Source organism: Betta splendens, chromosome 17, assembly GCF_900634795.4.
Source record: "Betta splendens chromosome 17, fBetSpl5.4, whole genome shotgun sequence".
NCBI classification, from domain to species: domain Eukaryota; kingdom Metazoa; phylum Chordata; class Actinopteri; order Anabantiformes; family Osphronemidae; genus Betta; species Betta splendens.
The window spans coordinates 14470604-14495452 of NC_040897.2; the positions used below are offsets into that span (position 1 = coordinate 14470604).

The 24849-nt window shown below is 43.6% G+C and overlaps 4 protein-coding genes across 7 annotated transcripts in view; 3 read left to right on the forward strand and 1 right to left on the reverse strand.

Moving 5' to 3' along the window:
* The window catches only part of rgs20 (regulator of G protein signaling 20), an 8898-nt gene extending 7816 nt beyond the window's left edge, over positions 1-1082 (forward strand). For all 3 annotated transcript variants that reach the window (XM_055504023.1, XM_029130642.3, XM_041068143.2), the window contains exon 5: positions 1-1082. This exon is cut by the window's left edge and continues 1274 nt beyond it. The gene's annotated coding sequence lies outside the window, so the exon portion shown is untranslated.
* A 1165-nt stretch (positions 1083-2247) lies between these two features.
* tcea1 (transcription elongation factor A (SII), 1) lies at positions 2248-6286 on the reverse strand. The gene is made up of 10 exons (XM_029130641.3): positions 6038-6286; positions 5172-5234; positions 4985-5090; positions 4119-4221; positions 3825-3973; positions 3653-3709; positions 3350-3504; positions 3051-3197; positions 2817-2888; positions 2248-2644 (listed from the first exon to the last, which is right to left on the reverse strand). The coding sequence occupies exons 1-10, from the start codon at positions 6245-6247 to the stop codon at positions 2636-2638; spliced, it is 1071 nt and encodes a 356-aa protein (XP_028986474.1). The 5' UTR covers positions 6248-6286; the 3' UTR covers positions 2248-2635.
* On the forward strand, positions 6183-16487 carry LOC114843854 (oxygen-regulated protein 1). 2 transcript variants are annotated; one of them, XM_029130636.3, is made up of 5 exons: positions 6183-6322; positions 7249-7365; positions 8792-9463; positions 10003-10162; positions 10313-16487. In XM_029130636.3, exons 3-5 carry the CDS (start codon positions 8801-8803, stop codon positions 16243-16245), a joined length of 6756 nt encoding a protein of 2251 aa, XP_028986469.1. In that variant the 5' UTR covers positions 6183-6322; positions 7249-7365; positions 8792-8800; the 3' UTR covers positions 16246-16487. The 2 variants fall into 2 exon arrangements, with proteins under 2 accessions (XP_028986469.1, XP_055359994.1); XM_055504019.1 differs by lacking the exons at positions 6183-6322; positions 7249-7365 and adding an exon at positions 8031-8149.
* A 2962-nt stretch (positions 16488-19449) lies between these two features.
* On the forward strand, positions 19450-24117 carry viml (vimentin like). The gene is made up of 9 exons (XM_029130640.3): positions 19450-20072; positions 20372-20432; positions 21994-22089; positions 22342-22509; positions 22730-22855; positions 23045-23265; positions 23381-23424; positions 23525-23610; positions 23686-24117. The coding sequence occupies exons 1-9, from the start codon at positions 19546-19548 to the stop codon at positions 23725-23727; spliced, it is 1371 nt and encodes a 456-aa protein (XP_028986473.1). The 5' UTR covers positions 19450-19545; the 3' UTR covers positions 23728-24117.
* The last annotated feature ends 732 nt before the right edge of the window (positions 24118-24849 follow it).

The window sequence follows — 24849 nt, forward strand, 5'->3', positions numbered from 1 at the left end:
GCTCACCTGTGCTCACAGCTTGTTCTGATGCTGAGCTGAGCGACGGTGAGCTGTACTGTAGCACGAGCCGTCTCCAGAAGGCCAATTTCCCAAATGCAGTAAAATGCTGTCGACACATTGGGCGAAGATGCTTTGACGCAACGAAGGAGACACAGATTAAGCTGAAAGTCTTTTTCAATGAAGGAATGAGTGCGCAGCTCTACCTGTGGGCCACATTGTCACGTCCAGGCTGAACGGCTGAAGGAACGCGCTCAGATACTCTAAACTGAACCTGTGAATGATCTTGGAAGGTTTGGATGCGTGGCCCGTTTGCAGCGAGTGCTGAGCTCAGGCAGCGTCACCAAAGCTACAGCTCAAACTGTGTTTCATTTACCAACAGTGTTTCCATCCACTACAATTGGAGTTGCCAAGTGTTAAAGACTTTAATGTATTCAAATAGTTTTAGTTCAATTACTTTGTTGCCTCACTTACATGTCACTCAAAGACAAGATCCTCACATGGGGAAGTGCCTTGACATTCAATTTTACGACATCTTTCTCATGGGCAGTGGTTGTTTTCACACTCTTGCCATTCGTGCAGTCACTGGAGCATGAAGCCAGTTTACTGGAAATTCCCTTTCATTGGCCAAACTACTGCATGTGTTTTGTCGTGACTACATGGGTCCCGTCTGTAACGTGGAGGTTGATGACGACACACGTCTTCTCGCGGAGGACAAAGATCAGAGGATAGGGCTGGTTGATCTGAACTTCTTGCCAACCTGTGTGCTTCACGGTGGCACTTGTACTTGTCTTAGAGTTAACTTTAACTTACTATGTGCAATTTGAGTTGATGGATACAAGGCGCAGATCAACCTCAATACACAATCTAAGCCAATGGTTTGGAGTGATGCCTATAAATGTTGTTTCTTCTTCTGTTTACTATATACAATGTGTTATTTTGCGCTGAGTTTACTGAAGAATACATTTTTAAAAAAACTAATGTGAATGTTTACAGTATATGGTTCAGTTTTTTTCTGCTACTCTCCAAGAAAATAATGACTTGTGGGCATTTTGGTTAAGATAAAATAAAGCACAATAATTTTACTGACTCGGATGAAATTGAATCATTCAAGCACATTCAAAGTATAAAAAAAAAAATATATATATATATATATGTATATATATATATATATATATATATATATATATATATATATATATATATATATATATATATATATATATATATATATATATATATATATATATATATATATATATATATAAATGTTCATGTAGCATTCAGTATCCAAGGCTTCAGACGATGCAGCATCCCCAAATTGTTTAGCTTGTGACTCTTGAAACTGAAATGTTATTCTGGTTTCAAAGAGAACATTGTCCTATTTTAATCGTGATGAGATAAGAGTTAGAGTATGTCCAAAAAATACATTTTCAAATTCCAACAGCTTCATTTAAAACAAAGGAAAGAAAAAAAAAGCCACATTAGAATCAACAGATGGCTGCTCGCACTGCCTGTGTTTGTGTATGAGGCTCATATACACTGAATATTACTGGAATATTACCAACAGGTCTGAAGAACATGTACTTCAATAAATCCAAAACAATCTCTTACTAGTCCTATGAATCCTCAGGAAACGTAAGGAAACTAACGGGACGATCGGGCCATTATCCTGCTGGTGCGTCCTTGAAAGGATGGCAGCAGTGCTGGAGCCAATCTCACGTCATTGAGTGAGAGGTGGTGCTCCCTGGACAGGTCGGCCATCCATCACAGCACCACACATACAGCACAGACAGACCATTCGAAGCCGCAGGCAATTTATGGTCTCCAATTAACCTACTGCATGTCTTTGGAAGGTGGGGGAAAATGACTTATTTATGTTGTCCTATAGACAGAAGCCGCTTCATCAGCATGTCGTATTAGGCAGCATTTACACGTAGCTTTACTAAAACCCACCAACGGTTGGTTCAGTCTGTGGGAACAGAACAGCTCATCGACAGAGTGGTTGCACCTGGCGATTAAAAAAAACCTGGAGGAAAAGGAAACAATTGCTTCCCCGGTTCAACCAATGATCTGATCCGTTCTCCAGAGAGATTAATATGCATACATCAACATTCACTTTGATGTGATGAATATTCCACCAATACCAATACTCCTCCACACACACGTCCTCTCACATCTGATTACATTAGTTTATGTTAAACATTTACATTTACTAAGGACGCTCCAAGAGACGACTAATGAAAACACTTGTTTTTAATCAAATGGATTACACTTTATTGGGAAATTAAATAAATCAATGCAATGTTGTCAAGGGGAAGTAAAACAACATTGTGCAAAGTGTTAAAACTAGATATAAAAAAATGCAGATAAAACAAAATGAGACAAGATAGATCACATATATCTGACAGAGGGATACAACTAATTCTGAGATTTGGGGAGAGGGCAATAGGAACGTTACAATGAGCTCAATCTATGAACAGGATATTTACTCAAATATTAACTGCAGTGACATCTTCCTATGGCACGTTGTGTGCCATACAGCACAGAATATGAAGCTCCAATCTGTTGCAGATAGATAAAACCTGGTCCAGGAATTTTGCTACTTATCAGAGTGCCGTGGATGACGCTTGCAGGTTCAGCAGAACTAGTACACACACAAAAAAAACAAGAAGAAATCAACAGCCAAATTATAAAGTGAAGAAAAATACAAATGCTCTATATTGTGAGACACTGCTCAGAAGCAATGGCTTAGTAGAAATAGTTACACAAATCCCTGCGCTGACCCGAGTTAACAAAGCCCACATCAACCAACATACCTTCCATCTATTTCCACATTGATTGCAGAAGACAAACGTGGTCATTGGCTCATCAGCACTGCGAGTTTGAACCTGGGAGATTTTTGAAAGTACAAAAATCTTCAAGATGACAAGATCATACCAAGCAAATACAGCTCCTGCCTAATTGAACAAAATCATGTTTTCATAGATAACTGACTAGAGTTCTTTATCACCCATATCATCCACAGTTAAAATACAGGTGGGATCTCCTACCTGTGTGTAGGTGCAGCACTTTCCCTTGCACTTGCCACAGGTGAATAGATCAGTCTGAGTGCCTCCTGTGGTGGCCATCTGATGGTCCCTGACAGCCTCTTTGGTCAAATTCTTCCTCATTTCCTTCAGCTCATCGCTGGCCATTTCCTGCAGATGAATGTCATTACTGAAGCTTTTGCTACAACTGACACTGACAAAGAAATTAAAAAAATGACAAGTCCCAGAACAGTGTTGGAATGTTTTTAATGTTGCTACTGATGTGTGCCACTTCCCTAAACTTTAAGTCAACAGCAACAGACCTCTGCAGTCATCTTCGCCATGCGCTCCGGGGTTACGCTCCCACACAGCACAGTCCTCCTTAAATTAGGGTTTTTCATGTCCTTCAGATTTGAGATCCGGCTTCGGACGCGGTTTTTATATTTCATGTCTGTGTTCTTAAACTCTTGGAAAATGCGTGATATAAGGTCAAGGAAATAAATTAAGTTTTGATTTTTACTACTACTACTATAAACAAACCTATTTTAGACTTTATATTATCATATAGAACAAGTGGGAACAGTAATGTAAAACTCAGTAAAACCCCGACACTCTCAAAAGGATATATTCCTCAATTTGTGCTCCAAGCTCATCACAATCAGCACCAATGGCGATGTAGTCATCTGGAGAAACAAAAAGTCAAACAGTGGACAAATTGTTTAACATTGTAGAAACTGTTACCAACCAGACACATTTATGTGGAGAAATGACAGTTGATATTCTAGCGGAGTGGAATACCTCCCGTCTGCAGAGCATTGGCCAGCATCTCTCGGCACTTGATCCTAATAGAGTCACAGGTGCTGGGGGCACGAGGGAAGGTGTTGATTAACGTGTTGGGTCCAACCTCAGTGGGTTCGCTCTTGCTGCTGGAGTTACTACTGGAACTGCTATCGGAGTAAGAGGAGATAAATCAGCCATGGAAGCTAATAAGAAAAGCACATTAATAAATTATATAAAATGCTTTCAATAGCGTATGTAAATTCAAGTGGTTGCGCTTTTTAATACTAACAAATATCAGAGCTCATGTGTTACCTTTCTTCTTTTGCCTCTGGGCTTCCCTGTGATGGAGAAACAACGGGTGTTGTTTGCTCTTTCCTCTTCTCATCTGAAGATTTATCTCCACCTCCAGGCTCATCTACAGTAGAAAAATTATAAAAGTGAAAGCAATACATTCGAAAGCCAACAAAAGTGAAATCAATACTTTTGTACGCTTGACAGCCAAAGAGCGCTGTGTTAGGAAAACATAGCCTGCCTCACAGAGTTCCTTTAAAGCTTTCCTTTGTTGTGTTGTTCAGGTCTTTTTTGCCAATATGTTTTTAAATAGAAATGTCAGCGTGAAGACAGTGACAGCTGACGCTGGCTAAAGGCTCACTAGATTATTATAGGGATGATACATAAAGACAACCATTCACGAGCAACAAAGTGTTGGAGTGTCTGGAGGAAGCTCACGTAGGCACAGAGATCACACCCAGAAGCTTCTTTCTGTGGGTTTAAGGGCTAACCACCACCACCACCACAAACAATCACAAGCAACATTTCTTTAAAAATGGCTGCTTTGCTGACTGAGCTATCAGAGTGTTCAGGTGAAAATGTCTCATTGGCACCTTCTCTGAAACTGTTGGCTGCAGTTCATATGTTTGTGCTGTTAAACAGCTCACAGTCACTCACAACACTGGTGGGAAAGTGAAGCAGGATGCTTTTGACAGTTGGTGTAAACAAACTAATGCATAACAATATGCAAAGAATCAAATGTGCTTGACCTCACAAAGCTGTGAACAAACAACTACTAAATTGCTATTATGAAGAACAGTCCAACTCATCAAATGTATCTTTCTAAACACAAGCATATGATTGAATATAGCATGTAGACTGAAAAGATGAAATAAGTAAATAACTACCCAAAAGCTTCTTCCACGATTTGATCAAGGACTTGGCGAGGGATGTCACCTCCTCGTCTGTGCTCTGCTTACGGATGGCATTAACGGACATCCCAATTCTGGTAGACTATGGAAAGATATTTCTGTCAGTGTTTCAGTTTTTTTTTGTGAATCCATGATGGCCCTTGGGCCAGAAAAGCCAAAGTACCTGAAGCAGCTCCAGAGTCATGGGGATGCTGCGCAGCTCCTTCAGTAGGTCTAACGCTCCAGCCTGCAGAGGGGACAGAAGATGTGTTGGCCATGTCTCACTGGTCTCATTTGGATTTATTTACTCGACCATAGTCATACACTACCAAGTGATTTGTGAAGATCAGACCACCCAACTTTGATTTAAAACTTAGTTCAATAGTAATAATAGTTCAAAAACACACAAGTGATTATCGAGTGTAGTGTTTGGAGACAGGGAAGCGGGCTTTAAGAGTTTGACCGGAAACAAAACACTTAAAACATGTCTGGGTTGTGGTGTTTACAATGTTGACACTTGACACACAAGTACAGCCGCTAGCTTCAATCCTATTAAGGCTACTTGCAGAAACGATACTTACTGAAGCTAGGCGGCTAATGGCTAAGCATCCAAAACAGCTAACGTTCCATCACATGCTTCTTGCATAATGCCGACGCTCAAAGAATGCGTATTTACTTTTGATTTTACATTTTGACACCGAGCTACTTAAACCCATCTACCTTAAAAGTACAGCATCTATATTATACGTGGTTGTGAGTAACATAGCTAGTAAGTAGTAATACGCTGCTATGTAGCTAACTGTTAGCCGATAACGTAAACAGACCAACGAGTTAGCTACCTGCGGCTAAATATAATCACAACTTGTTGCAGTTAACCGAATAGTTGCAATCGTATTGTGTTGTAGAGTCCGTCTAGTTTAGATACGTGTTTAGATTAAATAATGTGCTAGAGGCTAGAAAATCTGTGGCTAACCATCCTTCAGCCCTGACGTTAGCTAACGTCCACATCAACATCAGTCTAGCTGCGGGCAGGTAAGCATTCATTCTCACCCCGTTTTTCTTCTGCGCCATTTTATCCATCTTCTTCGCAATTCTGATGATCTCCTCTTCCTCCTTTTTGCCCATGTTGACAGACCTGATGGAATAAAAAAACAGGAGCAAAACGGGAAAGAAAATTGGCGACAAAGCCCGCACTACCGAAGTGAAAGCGGCGGCGGCGTCTACGAAGCAGACCGGGACCGCACACCCGCCGCTGTGCATCAGACCTGACTAATCGATGCAGGCTGAGTCGAAGGACGGTTAATGGAAACAGAACCCCGAATCGCTTTTGAAAGCGTGCGTATCTACTGTGTATTAACCAGAAAAATGTATACATGCAAATTCATGAACGCGTTAAAGCGACTATAAATAACTTAAAACGTCTGTGCTCCTGCTGCCAAATAAACCCCGCATTCGGGCACTGACGCCGCATGTCGTTAGATAGCGCCAACGTGCAGATTGTAGAAATGCAAGCAGTTTTATGAGTCACTGAAATCATCTTCACGTTCACATACGCAGCTTTAAACACAAAACAAGCCGTACATTTCAGTAATTTACTAAATTAAAACATATGGGACAAATGGCCCCTGATTACAATTTTTTTAAATTTGCCCACTTTACTTTATAGCTAATTGTGATGGCATGAAATCAGTCAACTTGGCCCAGAAAACTTTGCTAAAGTAAAAAAGTATAAAGCAGCAGTTTTGGAAAACGTTTCTGTAGACATTTGTGTATTGATGGTGTTTATTTATTTCGGTTTTGAGTTCTTTTGCAATCTCACAGGAGGTTAGTTGTAAGTGTGTGTAAAGTGTTATTTCGCTTCATAGTTGACAGTTTTTAGTATATTGTATGAATACCTGTTATTGTAAATGCTCATGGAACATTTGGTGCAGTCAAAGCTGAGACCTTTGCGTGTGAGGATTTATGCCACAATCAAGGCACATGTTGATCTCATACTGAATTTATGTGGCACAGAGTGTTCTAATCCAAGCAGATCATTATGTGACATGTCTAGCGACTAAATCTTAGAAAATCTGTGCAAATTATCCTAATTAGAATAAAAAACCTTATTTTGTACATCCGCACTATACTTCATATAAGTATTTAATCTTCTTATAACATTTTAAAAATAGCGGAAAAACTATTTGTGATGATCATTATAGACTTTGTACAAAAAAATGCAGTCAATCCTCTTCTCACATTGACCTCTGTGTGACCTCCAGAGGCCCGTCCTACAATTCCCCCACCAGCCCGCCTCCTCTTCCTGGACACACATGCCTGTAGGAGGTATTAGGAGCTTCTTCCCAGTCAGGGGCAGCTGGTAACTGGCACATTGTCTGGTAACTGCACTATAGTGACACAGCTCTTACCCTTTGATGCTATGATTTTAACCACAGCGTACCAAAACTAGGTGGGATCTTATTTAATTCTTATTGATGCGATACAGTAGGGAACTAAACTCAATGAGTAAACATACTACTGCATGGTGTTGCCTGAAATCTGTGCTGGATTTTCAGTACCTGCTGTGAAGTAAAAGTGCTCTCTTAAGACCTTATGCTCTTATACCTCACGCTTGTCAGCAGGTCTCTGTTGGGCCTCAATCCCTATTAGGCCAAGACTTCTCAAATCTGATTATGCAGGCAGCTTGCAAATTAGAAATAGTGCAAGCCACCTGTGGTGCCTGTTTGGAGCAGTAAAGATTTACTATTATTATAAAGTCATGGCTGATGAAGATGCATAGGAGGAACGTTATTTCCTGTCACTTTTATTCAGATATCCAGCCTGATATGTAAGCTATGATTCATGCATCAGCTAAATAAATAAATACATGTTAGAACCTATTAATTTGTAAAAACATAATTACAACAAATTTACAACTCTCCTACTGATAGAAGTCTATATCATAGTGTATGTTAAAGAGAATTGTTTCTCAGTGTTTCCTTTGCTTGTTACCTTAAAGTGCTGATTAAGTGTGCGCAAAGATTAGGCAAATTGGCCAGGATGTTGCATGTCCCAGAATAGCTTTGGAACGCTGCTCAGAGCTTTGCGTGTGCTCAGATGAAGGCCCGATGAACACTTTCTGTTGTTTTAGATCTTATAATTGAGGGGAATGTGAGGAAGACGGTAAGCGTTGTTAATTACATTTGAAGTGTGACACTTGTCTGACTGTCAGTGATTTTGTGGTGTCATTTGTTGATGTGTAGTACTCTACTGCATGTCTGTGGTCAGACATGCTGTGTTGTTCACAGTAACAGCTGAAAGTTGGGACTTAATATCTGCATCATAATGAGCTACAGTAGAGATTGTCATGAAAATCATACTGCTCTCCTTGTTCCAAAACAAAAAGACTCGCTTCATTTATAGCAACGCATATAGTATGGGAGATTACAGTGAAGGTGCTGCTGAATTATCTTGCTCTGTTAGATTAAGTCATATGTTCAGCTTTAACAGTGACATATGTTACCACCTGTGTTCTATGTTTGAAAAAGATCTGTTTAGTTTTAACTCGATGGTTCAGTGGAACATAATATTGAAGAAACTAAAACATTTCAGTCAACTAATTCAAAGCGACACTGGTCAACTTCAAGTCACTATTTCTAATAAAACCTAAACATTTTAAGATAAGTTTTAACCGTATAATATTATTTAAGGGAACTAAACAATATTTAAGTAAACTGAAAAATGTATTCAAAGTTTGACCCTTCACATATGAAGTACAATAAAAGATACACTAACGCTCTCTCTCTCTATTACTGTACTTTCTAGCTACACAACATGAGTAACACACCCGTCCAGGAGCCAACTGCTCAGAGTCTCTCCACTGGCAGTGGGCAGACGTTGCCGTCCAGACCCTTACAGCCCAATTCTGATCCCTCTGCTTCCAAAAGAGTGTGTTTCTATAAAAGTGGTGACTATAAATTCAGTGGGCATCGCTTGGTCATCAATGCTCGCACTTTCAAGTCATTTGATGCTTTACTGGATGCTCTTTCTAAGAAAGTGCCTCTGCCTTTTGGAGTGCGGACCATCACCACACCTCGTGGGACCCACCTTGTTAAGACTTTAGAGGACTTGCATGATGGGGGATCTTATGTGTGTTCTGATCAAAAGCGGGTGAAGCCATTGAACCTGGATGAAGTGAAACGGCGACAGGTACCGTGGAATACCACCAGACCCCTCAGTGCAGGGCGATGGCGGCGGCAACAGGGACTTCAGTCTGGCAGAAGGAATGATGTCCACAACAGAGGAGCAAGGGTCACTGAGAGGGTGGCAGTGAGGACGCCAAAAAAGCTTGTTGTCATCAGAAATAAGGACCCCACTGTCAGACGCACAATTGTGTTGCACAGAAGAATAGCACCAACGTTTGATGCTTTGCTGGATTACCTTTCCCAAATCCTGCAGTTCCCAGTGCTGAAACTTTACTCCACTGATGGCAGAAGAGTAAGTCTCTGGTGAAATAAATATGGGATTGTGAATCCATTTCAATCTGAAACAAAAACAAAAAAGCTTTTGTGAAATACGTGAAACTTAAACTATTTGGACTAAATAATCTGAGTAGTAGAGTTCTATAAAATGACTGATACCATATACCCTTTTTAGTGTGAGGTCAGAATTAGTTTTGAGTTATTTCTCGTTCAGGGATTGGCAGACTTTCCCTCTGTTGATTTGCGCTTTGTAAGTATTCCAAGAAGCGCTAACAGGTGCTATCAAAATCTCTACCCCCCAGTGAGTTATCACTCTGTAATCCCTCGAGTCCTTTAACAACAACAAGAGGCCTGTTAAAGGTCACAACAGAATCTTTGAATAAATCGTATCGTTTTTTAAACTGCCTGTGGTTTGTGATCTCCAATCACTCTTTATGGAGGCTAAAATGTTTTCAGTGTTAAAGGTAGAGCTCGCGTACAGTTGTGTTGAATATATAGCAAGTGTTTTCTTTGACGTTGCCACTGACATCTCACTGCTTTCTCCTCTTGTCTCAGGTTGACGGTCTTGCTGCACTTATCTTGTGCTCTGGAGTTGTTGTGGCAGCGGGCAATGAGCCATTCAGATTAGGCAACTACAGTTTTCACAGAACGGGCCAGACGGCACAGATCATGTATGTGGAAACTGTGGAGCCGTCTACGTTGCAGCCCAGAGCTCGTACGTGTTACTCGTACATAAAAGGCTAAACCATTTTCAGAAACATTTGTATCAAGCTAATGCCTTCTATCTTCTAAAATGTATTTTTCCTTTTCTTCTTCCTCCCTTTCTTTCCAAAACTCTCCTCTCGTCACATGCCGTCAACCGAAGAAAACAACAAATCTCTCTCAAGTGGAAGAGGTTCCAGGAATTTCTCCTTATCATCAGAGCGATATATTGTTAACCAGATAAACAAGTCTCTTAATGGAAGCATGAACAGCCACGTACGTCAGCCCAATGGGTCATTTGAAGGGGAGGCCCACCCCCATCACACAACAATAGAGACACGTGAATATGGGAGGGTGGACACGGAGCAACATTCTATTATTGTACCTCACGACGATGACATTGAAAAGTCCTTCCGTGTGAATCAAGATGGCAGCATGACTGTAGAAATGAAAGTGCGTCTGACTATCAAGGAGGAGGAGATGCTCCACTGGACTACCACGCTCAGCCGTTCCAGCCTTAGGAAGGGGACAGTTTGTGCCTCGATTTCTGAGTCAGGCAATAGCTCACCCAACTCAAACAACGCCGTTGCCAAAGATTCCTCTAGCATCAGCGAGGACGAAACTAAACAGGAGAACCATTCAGGTGGAGCTGGGAAGGCTGTTGGCTTTAATGATGGGGTGTATGAGGGCCGGACTTCTGCCGCCCTGGGAAAAGGACAAACAAGTTTTAAACGTACACCTACACCAGGTCCACGGTATGTGAAGAAAAAGGCGTCTGTCGAGAGTGTGAAGATGGTGACAGAGTCAGGGGTTCATGAGAACACTACGGGGCATTATTCCTTTATAGAGAGGACAGCTGATGGCGAGTCGTCTGAGGGATACTGTGTCATCACACACAAGAGCAACAGCAACCGGCCAGTCCCAAAACCTCGAAAAACTGCATCTGCGGGAGCGAGCAACAGAGGCTCCCGCTCCTCTATCAGGTCGTCAGGAGCAGCTGAAGTGCTTCAGATAGAAAGCAATGGGATGGAGGTTACAGAAACTGTGATGCATATTTACGAGAGTCAAGGCTGCTACGACAACTATGTTGCAAATGAGGAATATAGCACAGATGGTGCAGCTCTGCACGATTCCCCGGCAGTAAAAGACAGCAAACCATCTACAGTTTCAGGGCCACGTTCATCCAGCAACGACATTGATTTTAGCTGGAAGCCACCTACCGCTGATTCACTACAAAGGCAAAAAGAAGACATGTTATCACTGTCATCAGATCCAGTATGTTCAGCACATAAGATTATGAATGATCTGTCTTCAGTGGCTGAGAATGAGCCTCTTACAGCAACAGACTCCCAAATTGAGAAGACAGTAGAAAATGACAAAACGCCTAAAAACAAGAAGGATAAAAAGATTATTAAACCTGCTAGGAAGCAGAAGAGTTCAACCAGTAGCTCAGATAAAAAACAAAAGACAAGCATTAGTCCTTCAAAAAATAGCAGCAATGCCAGTGTGGGGAAAAAAAGTCAGAGTTCACCCGAAAGCGCTAATAGCAAAGCCGAAAAGAAACCAGACAAACCTCAGTCTAAGAAATCAATTAAAGATGAAAAGACCCCCAAAAAGGACTCTGCCTTATTAACTAGCACTGAAAATGTGAAAAGGACCCCACCCAAGAGACAAAGCACAAATAAAGTGGCCGCTAAAGACAATGGTCATAATATAAACACTCCAAGCGGAAGACCTCAAATGAAAAAGAACATGTCAGACATTTTAAAACCTAAAACAAACCTTTTGCCTGTGAAATCGACAGTTCGCAAACCAAAATCCATGAGTGAAATGAGAACTCTGCCCCCCAATCAAACTCCTGAGATAAATGAAAGCGTGTCCATGCCCTTGTTAAATCCGACACCCTCTGAAATCCACCAGTATGTTGAGAACTGGTTGGAGAAGGTCAGTCCAGACCAGGTGCCATACACAGAGGAGACATTTCCAAACGAACCAGAACCTCAGACAAAGGTTGTGTTTCAGATTGGTGGTGAGTCTGAACCAGAAGGAAACAATGGAAGTCAAACCAACGTAAATGAACATGATTCACAACCTAGTGATGCCGTCAAGAAATCAATTTCCTGCTTATCAGTTCCTCTTTGCCATGAAGCACCGGCGTCGTTGATGTTGCACAGTGAGCAGAAGTCAAGAGGTTTGTGTGCTTCAATGCCAAGTGTCAGAATCGATCCTGGACTGCATGATAACAGACTGAGGGCACATAAATCTGCAGAGGATCTTGGTCCGGCTGACAATGAATCCACTTCATTCAACATTTTGAGCCCGAAAGCAAAGATTAGACCTGTCCTGAGACAACTTTGCTCATCGATTCAGTGCATCAGACGTGTGTCTGACACCAACGCAACATCCAATCTAGAGAAATCCAACAGCCTTCCTGATTTCTCAACACAAGTAGCATTAGTGTTTGGGTCATCATGTAAAGCCTTCCTGTCTTTCTTGTCAGTAATGACTCTGAGAGATAGCTTAATGGGCTCAGCTCAAGGAGATGAACACCAGTCAAGAAGTACCTCGGAGGCCATGCTGATGATGGAATCACTGCAGAAAATCTCTGCCCTTGAGGATGAAGAAGTGCAGAAGGCAAGTTTGACAGATCTGCAAAGCAGAGCGTCTTCTCAGTTTAGGGAGCGATGGAGAGATTTTATGATCTTTAGGGAAAGGCTTGAAAGTGAACCCCTTTCTCCCAGAGTGTCAGAAACAGAGTTTGCCCTGGATGTGGTCTCTGAAGGTGGTGATGCCTTTGAGGATCAGAATGTGCGTATCAATGCGCTCATGGATGAGCTGAACCTGCCAGAAGACCTCAGAGCAGAGATTTCTTCAACCATCCACCATGCTAGATCATTTTACCCTGTGGAGGAGAGTACTTTTGTAGAAACTGAAAAAAACCTATCAGACTCTGAGGAAGAAGTAGAGAAGTTTGTTGAGGAATGTAATGAAGAAAGAGAAGAATCATCAGAACCTCTTAGAACCTGCTTAGTTGGTGACATTACTGAGAAAACACAGGGTAACAGTGATGGAGAAACAGAATCAAATACGATGCAAAACATATATTGTGAACAGGTTAATGAGTCAGAGCAAGCAGGACCTGATGTGAAAGATTCAGAAGATTCACAGATAGAAATAGATGAACCTTTAAACCAGAATGAGGCAGAAGAGGAAGACCAAGTAGTGGAGCAGAGGGGGGAGGAGAACGAAGGGTCAATAGAGATAAACAATGCTGAAGGTGAGGAGCTTGAACAAATAAAGAGAGAGGAGGAAACAGAAGAGGTTGACGTCAAGGAACAGGACCAACGGGAGAGTGGCGAGGAATCCGTTGAGAAAGTACAAGATGAGATAAGTGTGGACGGGGAAGAGGAGAAGAAGGAGACATTAGAAGGGGAAGGGACAGAACAGAGAATGTCAGATGCAGAAGAGCAAGAAATAGAACACAATAATAGTGTTGAAGAGTCAGACGACAGGAAGATTGATGAGGAGACAGAAGACGAAGGGGAGAAGAAGGAGGAGGGTAGATACGAGGTGGAGAAGACTGAAGAACAAGCAGGAGATGTTGAGGAAACTGGGATAACTGGGAAGGATACTGAAGAGCAGGAGGAGGTAGAGAGGGATGAGGAGGAAGATGTGCAGCTGGTGGAGAAATATGTTAAGGAACAAAGGGAGGAGGATTTGAAGGAAACTACTGAACATGCAGAAAATATTGAAGAGAATGAAGAAGAAATAGAGGAGACAGAGGAGGATGAGGGAGAAGGAAGAGGAGTGGAGAGGAGTGAAGAAGAAGAAGGCGTAGAAGAGGCGGTCAGTGAGGAGGTTGCTGAGAAAACAGAAAAGGAGGAGGAAGGAAAAACAAGTCATACAGAGGAGAGGAGTGAGGAAGAAGGTGTGAGGGAGGAGGCTGCTGAGGAGACAGATGAGGATGAGGAGGATGAAAGATCTACCCATACAAATGAGACGAGTGAAATGGAAGATGTGGAGGAGGTGGTTAGCGAGAAGGTTGCTGAGGACACAGATGAGGAAAAGGAGGAACTAAATACTACTGATGAAGTGGAGGGAAGAGGAGAAGTAGATGAGGGGAATAGTGAGGGAGAAGTTGATGAAACAGAGAAGGTTGCTGAGGAGACAGATGAGGAACAAGAAGTGAAAAATAAACGTGAGGAGGGAGATGAAGAGGAGGAAAGAGAAGAAATGCTTGTAGTTAATGAAGAAAGAGATGTAGAAGAAGATGAACTAGAGTTGGATAGTGAAGAAAACAATAGTGAAAAGGATGAGGAGGAGAAGGAGCGAGAACAGGAAGAATCTTATATGGACAAAGATGTGGACGAGGATGAAGAAGAGGATGAGGATGAGAATGAGGAAGAAGATGAGGATGAGAATGAGGATAAGTACGAGGACATGAATGAGGATAAAGATGAGGATACTGAGGATAATGTAGAAAATACAGAAATGCAAATTACAGAGAGGGAGGAAGATGAGGGCGAATCTGACAGGGACGCAGAGGAAGAACAAACGTGTGATTATGTTCAGGAGATCAGCAAAGCACTAGAGAAGAAAGAAAATAAAATGGAGGACGAATCAGCAGATGAGAGAGAAGATGTGTACGAGTTGGAGACTGGAGGGCAAATGTTAGAGCAGAAGAGGGAAGATCATGAAGATAGTGAGTTAAGTGAAGGATCGGAGCAAACAGAAAAGGAAGAACCAAAGGCTGAAGATGGAGACAGTTTTCCTGGTGATAAGGACTGTGAAGGCCTGCGAGATACAGTATCTTTGAATCAGCTAAGTAGCATCTGTGAAGGAGGGAATATAGAACAAAACAGTGAATCGTCAACCAAATATTCATCTGACATTCAGTGTGAGGACGAAAAGGGCAACGGGACCGACACTGTGAATGAAACTGATGAGGGGGGTGAAGATCGAAGGCAGAGCCGACCACATCCAGTGGAAATATCCCAGCAGCTCCTGGACTTTGTCAACTCGGCCCTTCAGTCGTCCTCGCTAACATTCTCATATGACTCTCGGGGGAACATTAGGATAGAGCCAGACAACGCTCGAGTGGTCGCGACCGAGCAAGTCGTCATCCCAAAAAGCAGCAGTGACAGTTCGTACGGCGTAAACTGCCTCCCGAGTCCGAGCACCTCCGATTTGTCAGACTACAGACCCGAATCCTCAGAGAGTGGAGGATACAAGACTCAGGAGTCTGTAGATGTTGTGACAGAGAGCGGGGAAGACGCTTCAGACAAACCTTTTCCTATCTACAGGCGTAAAAGTGATTTCCCTAAGAGGCCCAGGGAACCTCCGAGGTCCAAGCTGTCTGCTGCAAGTGAGCCCCACGTCTCCGAAGGCGCAGGGCTAAAAAGTGCAGGAACCTCCCACGGGTCTGGCTCCAAAGCCTCCAGAGAGGATCTTTCCTATTTCAGTGCAGCCAGTTCACTAAAGGCTGATGCCGAAGCTGCACCAGGCATGTCCTCAGAAAAGGACTCCGCTGATGGGGTTTTGATCGATCAAGGACGGTGGCTGCTCAAAGAGAACCACCTCATAAGAAAATCCCCTCCAGTGTCTCTGGGGATGTACGACAACCTGGACAGCACGTCCATCGACACAGGCCAGGAGAACGCCAGCGAGGGTTCCCCGAACCATGGTAAAAGCCAACAGAACCCCCTTGCAGCCATATCCTCATCAGAGCTTGAGGAGATGGCGAAGCCTCTAACGCCGAAGTGCACCTACTACAACATGCCGCATGGAAGCGATTCTGACCCCTTTCTGGATGAATACAGCATCAGTGGCAAAAAAGACACAAGCAGTTTCAAAGGCAGAGGCTCCAAGGTGACGCCTATTGACACTTCAAAGACTCGGGTGAACAAAAATGGTAGTCTGTCCTCATTTGCATCCGTTGAGTTCAAAATACCAGACAAGAAAGTGCATCCTGAAGGAGCATCTGTGGCTGTGGCTCAGACAAGAAGGACATCTAGTGGAGGAGGGAGTGTACTGCAAGCACAGGACTCCCTGGACACACTGCATCTGAGGTGCAGTCAGTACTGCCCCATCCTGTGAACGCAGAGCCCGCTGTCTCATTTGTTCTTTCTTCATTTGTCCAGCTATGAACAAGGGACCTGTGCCTCTACTATGTTTGAATACAACAACAAATGTGGCTGATATTGTGGTATCAGTGAGTAGTATCGTATTTTGTATCTTTGTACTTCACTGTTTCCTGTCTGCCCAACGTATTGAAACTGAAAAGTGGTTACTTGTGAAAAAATATAATAAAAGGCAGCTTCTGACTATAGCTGACAATATTATTGGGTATTATTGGGTATAATAATATTTTAAAAAATGAACCATTCTAATTTACATGTATTTGGTATTAGTTTCTATTCTAAAGGTGTTTTTTTCCCCACAAACAACATTTACAGTTTAAAGATCCAGTATTCAAATAATCCTATTTATGAAGACTGCCCAGAAGCACCTCTGGACTGTGGTGACATCTGACTTTCATAAGGTTATTAACTGAATGAAACCAGTGACTTGTGAATGAGCTTTAGGATGACAGCACCCCCACCACAATAAAGATAATCAAATACCCTGAAAAAGGTGCGACCAGGTTTTGCTGGTGTAGATTCAAGCGCTTTTACTCTTCACACTCGAAGGCTTTGTCTCGCTGCTGCCTTCTGATCTCCAGGCAGGAGGGAGTGAAAGTCATCTGCAGCTGTCAGTCTCTCTGGCTGATGCCCCCTGATGCAGTCAGGCATATGCAAGTGACACATGTGATGTGATGGTCACTGACAGACTGGCTTCAAATACAGTATGTGACCAGAGGATATTATCCCTAAAATAAGTATCGCTGAACGATGGAGGCTGGTTTGAGTTGAGAGAGCTCAGCCCACACACGCAAACAATGAAGATAGGGTGGTCTTTTCAAAGTGGACAGTCTGGATTCTTTCCAGGGGTTTTGTCAGTCACTATGGAGATGTGGAAAACAGCCCCTGCAGTTTAATGCCCCTGTTGTTACTCCGACCAGAGGCACCCAGTGGAATGCCTGTCCGGCAGAAAGGTGGGTTCATGTTGTTAAGCACACTTACAGTAAAGCAGCTTCTCGTCACAGGTGGAGGGAGGATTAAGCAGTGACACGAAACCTAAGGAGCACGTTAACAGCAGAACTGCTGCTCTCACTGTGCCTCTGACTGACATCATCTTATCATATTTGACATTTTACACATGTAACAACAGCACTGGGAGCTGGAGATCACTCTAGCTACTTGATACACATATTTGCCTTATTGTATAATAATAAGCACCTCAGCACTGTATGTTTATCTCACAATAGAGCAGGACTGGCCTGAGCTGAATGGAGGCCTCCTGACACGGATGTGCAGCCTTTCCTTCTCTTCATTTAGAGTGACGCCTCCATGTGCTCACTGCGGTGCAGCACCTGTAGCGAAGCCATCCAGCAGTCAACAACAACATCTCTGGACCTAAACTTAAATGTAAGAACGCAGTGTAAGAGAGGAGCCTGTAACTCTTCCTCCGGGGGAGCCTTGCTATGACTCCTGGCTGTGTGCATTGGTGATTAACCATCATGGGACATGGAACAAAGGATGCTTTTAAGCTGCTGCCCGTTTTAATTTGGAGCAACAGCGCCCAGAAACACAATTTAGCTTAAGTGTTGCCTGCTCCATTACAGTCTGACTTTGACTAATGTTCGGCCTTATTTGACTCGTCCTCTTGTCCTTTTACTGTCTTAATTAGCCTCCCTGCAGCGCCGTTGCTCTGAAAAGAGCCGGGCGCTCAGCAACAATAATAAAAGGACCAAACGGTGAATTCTGAACATTGCCAAGAATGGGAACTATTTGGCCCAAACGGTGGCACTGGCACACACCAGGCTGCGACAATAATTACAGCCTACTCCCTGCATTCTGTTGCTGCAGTTAGGTGACAGATCAGCAATACACAATCCCTGCTCTGTGGATGACAATCCCAGCCTCCTCTGTCTGTGTCTGTGGCCAGCAGAACAAGCCCTTGGGCCCGGCAGCAGGAATTTCTATCACCCCCACCCCGGGCTCTGAGTGAAGCTCGATCATGAGAATGCCCGCTGCTGGTTTTAGAATGGGCATTCACTTGTTTACTCGTACCACAGCCTGTGTGTGGCCCCTCCAGCACCTTAGAGCATATGCACAGAGGAACATTTGGTGTTTATCTGGTGATGAACTAAATTAACAAAAGTAACACATTAGATTCAAGGATATGTTGCACTTTGCTGCAACTTTCAGATCATTGTATTTTCTCTGATTATTTTTAAATTACTGTTTGAAGTTGACTCCAACTAACAAAGAATTCTGCAATAATATATCTAAAGTGACAGAAATAATTCTCTATAAACACTGTAATACTTCATTAAAAAAAGAAAGCACCAAATTAGGTCAGTATGTGGGAGCACAAAACAACATTTAGCTGCAATAAAGACTGTGACTAAATGTGCATGCATGCTGAGAATATGAACAGTCCCAAGTCTAAGTCTCCTATTAGCTCAGACGAAGCCAAACTGTTTTGACATTTAAACTGGACTCGTTTTCAGTCCTGGACCCCAAAGCGGCGGCCAGCTCACAGAGCAGCTGCTTTCATCCCTGCACAGTCGTATCTCAGAGGCAACGCGCCAGCTTCACATCCCCGCAGCCTCCGGCACCCGCGAGGCACCAACGTGAAAAGCTCTGAACCAAATATTTGTGCATTCGGGCTGTTATTTTGTGGACAAACATCACTAAACTAAATTGGACCCCAGTTATTAGCTTTGATGTGTTCTAAAGAGCCCAGTGCAGCGCCTCTGGGAGGTGTACAGTGTCACTGGGTCAGCGCCGCTGCCCTGCGTCTCCCTTCAGAACCACTGACTCTCAGCACGTCAGCAGCACTGCAGCACCAACGGCCCGTTTGCAGACAGCGCTCACACGGGCACACGTCTGTCTAGGTCAATTTAAGGGGGAGGTGGCTGCAGCACAGACTCTGGTACTGGATGATTTGGCTTGTTTCCTTCCTTATCCTTGTATTTAGGGGGTGAGATGAAATGAAACCCTGAATAATAATAATGATAAGATGCTGACTTTTACAGCTTCAATGCTGTTTAAGGAAGGAGTAAATGTCAGCAAAGTTTGGCTTAAATATGATTTCAGGATCCGCGTGTTCCGATGGCTGATTGGATTGAGAGGGTGTCGTTCAAGTCACCGCCGGCTCATTTGCATAAGGAGGAGACTATAAGTGAGCGCTGCTTTGGGAAACGCCCTCCCGGGCTGATGCTGTTGGGACAGGAGCACCGCAAAGTCTGCGACGTTTCTTCAGCAGTTTGGCGCAAAACACACCCGGAACATGAGTTACAGGTCAACTCCGCATTCGTCCTATAAGAAGATGTTCGGCGGCGACAGAGCCTCGTCCAGGACCTACACCAGCCGCCAGTTCTCCGGCCCCGCGCGCGCCACCTCCCGGGTGTCCTTCGGGCTGTCGTCCTCCCCGACCGTCTACGCGTCGAGGACCCACCGGCTCCGCAGCGGCGCCGCCGTGCCCCGTTTGGCCTCCGAGAACCTGGACTTCTCGCTGTCCGACGCCATCAACAGCGAGTTCATCACGAACCGCACCAGCGAGAAGGCGCAGATGCAGTCGCTCAACGACCGCTTCGCCAGCTACATCGAGAAGGTGCGCTTCCTGGAGCAGCAGAACAAGATCCTGCTGGCGGAGCTGGAGCAGCTGCGGGGCAAGGGCACGTCCCGCGTGGGAGACCTGTACGAGGACGAGATGCGCGAGCTGAGACGCCAGGTGGACCAGCTGACCAACGAGAAGGCCCGCGTGGAGGTGCACCGGGACAACCTGGGGGACGACATCGACAGGCTGAGAGAGAAGTAGGAGGCGTGGCGCTGCTGTGACTGTGTCCTGCGAGCTTTAAAAACTCAAAAAACTAAACTAAAAACTAACTAAAAAAACGTTGGTTTGTTCCTTTGGGAGGAAACGAGCTATTATTAAAACGGGTATTTTTAATCCAGATGTGTGGCTGCTGCTTTTGGGCTGATGTACAGCATGTGTCACTGAAATGCATTCATGCGTGAACAAGACGCTGAGGCAGAAAAGGCCAACGGAGCCTCGGTCACGAGAGGTGTTTTGGGCAGAAGAGACACTGATAATGAAAGGCCTGTTTTTGCAGGTTGCAGGATGAGATGTCCCAGCGGGAGGAGGCCGAGACCGTCATGCAGAGCTTCAGACAGGTGCAGTATGATTCACCAGGTGGAATGGGCTGATTCCACACCGGCCTATTAGCCCACCTGCTTGAAGTTCTATGAAGGGCATTTTTCAGTAAGAGGCTGATAAAAGCAGAAGGTGCTGGTTGCCTCTTCTCAGCTGTTCTCGGATGAAGCTGATGACAGGCGTCGTCAAAGTGATGAGATAAACCTTAATTATCCCTGTTTCAGGTCTGACACCATGTGGTGTAAATGGCCTTTATCTCCCAGGTGATCTCTCTCATTACCGCTCATGAGCTGCACAGACAGGAATGTGCTCTGCTGATGGCACAACAGTGCATTCTGGCCCTCCTCTGAAAGAACCGTAGACCAGAACGGACCTCGGCCGGGTACAAAAGGCCAAGTCGTGGCTGTTGAGTTCAATCAGGCTTGCAGGGATTTTTTTTTTAATCTGACTGGTCAAACTGAATGGGCTGGCCACAGGCGCCAACAGTGATGACCCAATGAGGTTATCAGAGCGAGAAGACCATCCACCATGTGATCCGCCTGTCTCGTTCTGGGCAAGCATCACTTGCTATGGTCTCATCATTACTGGGTTTATGGTAAAAAAAGGACAGAGAGGATGTGTGCTTTTAGACTTGTAGGTAGGTGCTCATACGTTTCACAGATGTGTGGCACTTTTAAGGCATTTATCACGATATCAGTACTTTACACAGGATTGCATGGACTAGACCCTTGCCCGTTTGAATGGCAGGAAGGAAGTCCCTGTGGCCTGCCAGGGTGGCACACAGACAACAATGAAGGGCCTGCAGCCGGCTCACGCTCGGTCAGGCAGACAGTCACTCCTCCAGCCCACGGCCTGTTTGGGAAACCCTGCTGAATAGCACACTTTGTTTGTGGCATTAGAGGAGGAAAAGCTGCTTCATTTGCTGATACCTCAGTAACCAGCCTGCCAACGCCCTGACAAAGCACAGCGTTGTGGTCGCCACAGTAAATGAGTGTCAGAGTGTTTACCTTCTTTCAGTGTTCTGATCAATAGAACTGATGCTCATTACGTGATTTACTAAATATACTGTATGAAGCAAAAGATTAAAGTCTGAGAGAACTACCAGGGATTTTAAGGTTAAGAATGCAGTTAGGTAATAATAAATGGGATTAGTGGCCTCTTGAACAACACTCTGGGTTCTGCTACATTCAATTTATTCAATCACAGAGGGATGAAAAAACTCTCAGACAGGCGGCAAGAGAATAGAACACTATTGCGCTACTACTATGATATAACATAGTAGAAATAAAAAGTAGTACACAGAATGGCAAGGCTGAGCAAACCAAAGGTGAAAATCACAAGGACGCCCATAATCGCCTGGGACCAACATCTGCAATGTCACTTGTCATGTGCCTATAGTTTATTTTAATTGGATGCATGTGTTTGTGACTTTGCCTCACTACACAATGGGTCAGATTGTGTACATTGGTGCTGTGTGGGTGCTCTTATAGGAGCACATATAGGAGACCTTTTCTGTCAGCAAGCACAAACTGCATAATTCATGTCACCTTCACAAGTCACCGTAGCAATGTCACGACACAGGACGTGGACAATGCAGCCCTGGCCAGACTGGACCTGGAGCGGAAGGTCGAGTCTCTCCAGGAGGAAATCAACTTCCTTAAGAAGCTGCATGATGAGGTAAGCTTCTTTTTTGTGGCTAGAACCTTTTTAGCTCACTAATGCTTACTAATGTACAGTCTAATACTGTTGAGGTAAAGAGGCATTTAAAAAGTGTGCCAAGTACTGTGAGGAATTCAATAATCTTCTCAGATTATCACATTTATTAGGGCCCAGAGTCATAAGTGACCCTAATGCAACAGACCATGAAGATGAACTGTATAATATAAAAGGTAACACTTCCAGCTCATGGCGCTGTCGATTCTGTTGCAGGAAATGCTGGAGCTGCAGAACCAGGTCCAGCAGCAGCAGCAGCATGTGCAGATGGACATGGACATAGCTAAACCTGACCTGACAGCAGCTCTGAGGGACGTCCGTCTGCAGTACGAGAACCTGGCCTCCAAGAACATCCAGGAGTCTGAGGAATGGTACAAATCAAAGGTAAGGACTCTGCCAACATTTACTGCACACTCCTTACTTCAGAACGTGCTGAGCACAGTTAATGACTATGAGGGAAGTTTGATATGGCCACATCTCTCATGACTGACAGGCCTCACACTTCACCCTACCACGAGATCTGACTCAGCATTTTATGAACCGCTGATTTCCCTGTTCTGTCTTCCTCTACCTGTGTCTGTCTGTTTGTCAATGTGGTTGGCAGTTTGCTGATCTGACTGAGGCTGCAGCCAGAAACAATGATGCCTTGAGAGTGGCCAAGCAAGAGGCCAACGACTACAGGCGCCAAGTTCAAGCACTTACTTGTGAGGTAGATGCTCTTAAAGGAACGGTGAGTTGACAACTTTATTTGTATATTGCACTATACAACATAGTAACGCAAAGTGAAAAAATACCTATAAAGCATTTAATTTAACAGATCACAGAGCAAAACAAATCATTATTGCCTCTTATTTTTATTTGAAACAAGTCATTTTCACTGCCCACGTGTCATTTTGTACCATATTGGCTGCCGTCCCAGAATGAGTCCTTGGAGCGTCAGATGAGAGAAATGGAGGATAATTTCTCCCTGGAGACGAACGGTTACCAGGATACCATCAGCCGTCTGGAGCAGGACATTCACAACATGAAGGACGAGATGGCCCGTCACCTCCGGGAGTACCAGGATCTCCTGAATGTCAAGATGGCCCTGGATATTGAGATAGCCACCTACAGGAAGCTGCTGGAAGGAGAGGAGAACAGGTGATTGATGGACGTCGTAGCTTTAAACGTTCAATGTCCGAAACATATTGTGTGCATAGCAAAATATTCATAAACCTACATACATCTACTTTTAAACTTTGCTGTACTTTTTCAGAATCTCAACCCCACTGCCAAACTTCTCATCTCTAAACCTGAGAGGTATGGTCACTTCCTGCATGTTGTCTTAATAGCAGGACTGTAAGTTATTAGACCACCAGCTGATAATAATACTGATACCAACACACTTTTCCTTTTTTAGATGTAGTCGTTGATTCCAAACCTAATGTTGAAACTACAACAACCAAGAAGGTTGTCATTAAGACCATTGAGACTAGAGATGGTCAGGTAAAATAAAATGGAAAAAGATTTCTAACCGCTCAAGTAATGAAGGAAATTACAGCTTGGCTTTTCCCTTTTCAGGTGATCAACGAGTCAACCCAGAACCACGATGACTTGGAGTAGTAGCGTCTTTGTTCATGCCAAACAGCCAACACAAGCAATATGAAGCAGCACTGTTCTCTGCGGCTACAAGCAAACAAACCAGAAACACACAAAACAAAACCAGCTTGAATGAAGTGCCTTTTTATGTGATGATCCAGTAACACCTGTTAGCTGACACACACTGGGTTTTGCCTTCCTCCTCTGCTGAAAGTATCTTTTGTCACATTTGTTGAGACACAATAATGAAATCAGCACAACATAGAAAGCCTCACTTAGATCTATGAAAGAATCTTTGTTTGTGACCAAAGTAGTATTTTGACTGATTCATCATGCACGCCAAGAAATCTATATGCTAAAGATGTCACAATTTCCTGTTTGCAGCAATAAAGTATTATGAGGTGCAATCCTTGACAGACGTGGTGAATGAATGAAGTTTAGCTATTTATATTTATTTATAGGTGAAAATGATTCTCTCAATGCACAGGTGAACAATACTTCACACCAAATGAAATTATGGAGAATTAACGCCAGACTGACTACAAGTGCAACGAAATTCAATCGTGTGCCAGATCAGAAGATCTTTAGATAAAATGGTGTGTATTACATTATTTCTGGTCAATTTACAGTATCAGTGTACAGGATGCATGAGAATGAAAAGTTGGCTCATACAGTAAATTCAACCAGTAAGAAACTGTTAAAATCACTATTTATATGGTGTTTGTGTTTATATATTTATTATATAAAACGTATATGTTTTATATATTTATATAAACATAAACTAATTATTTAAATACAATATTTTGCCAAGTTTTTCATTGGAAACAACCCAAATACAACCCAGGCTTTAAACAGTTCCTCACCTTTTAAGAAAAAGATTGGTTTCACTGATTGCATGATTTATATTAAGTGTAATTTATTCTGCGTATGTTTCCTATGACGCTGTCAGTTTAATGAATCCCAGAGCGGGGACTAGTTGAAGGCGATGAAACGCCATGTGACTTTTGCACTAATTAAGAACACACGCCCAACCTGCTGTCTCTGACCGCCACCTGTCGGTCAGCGGAGAGCGTTCCTTCTCATCCAGGACACGAGCTTCGGAAAATCACGTTTAATGAACCTCGGCCCAAATCTCGCGAGCGTTCG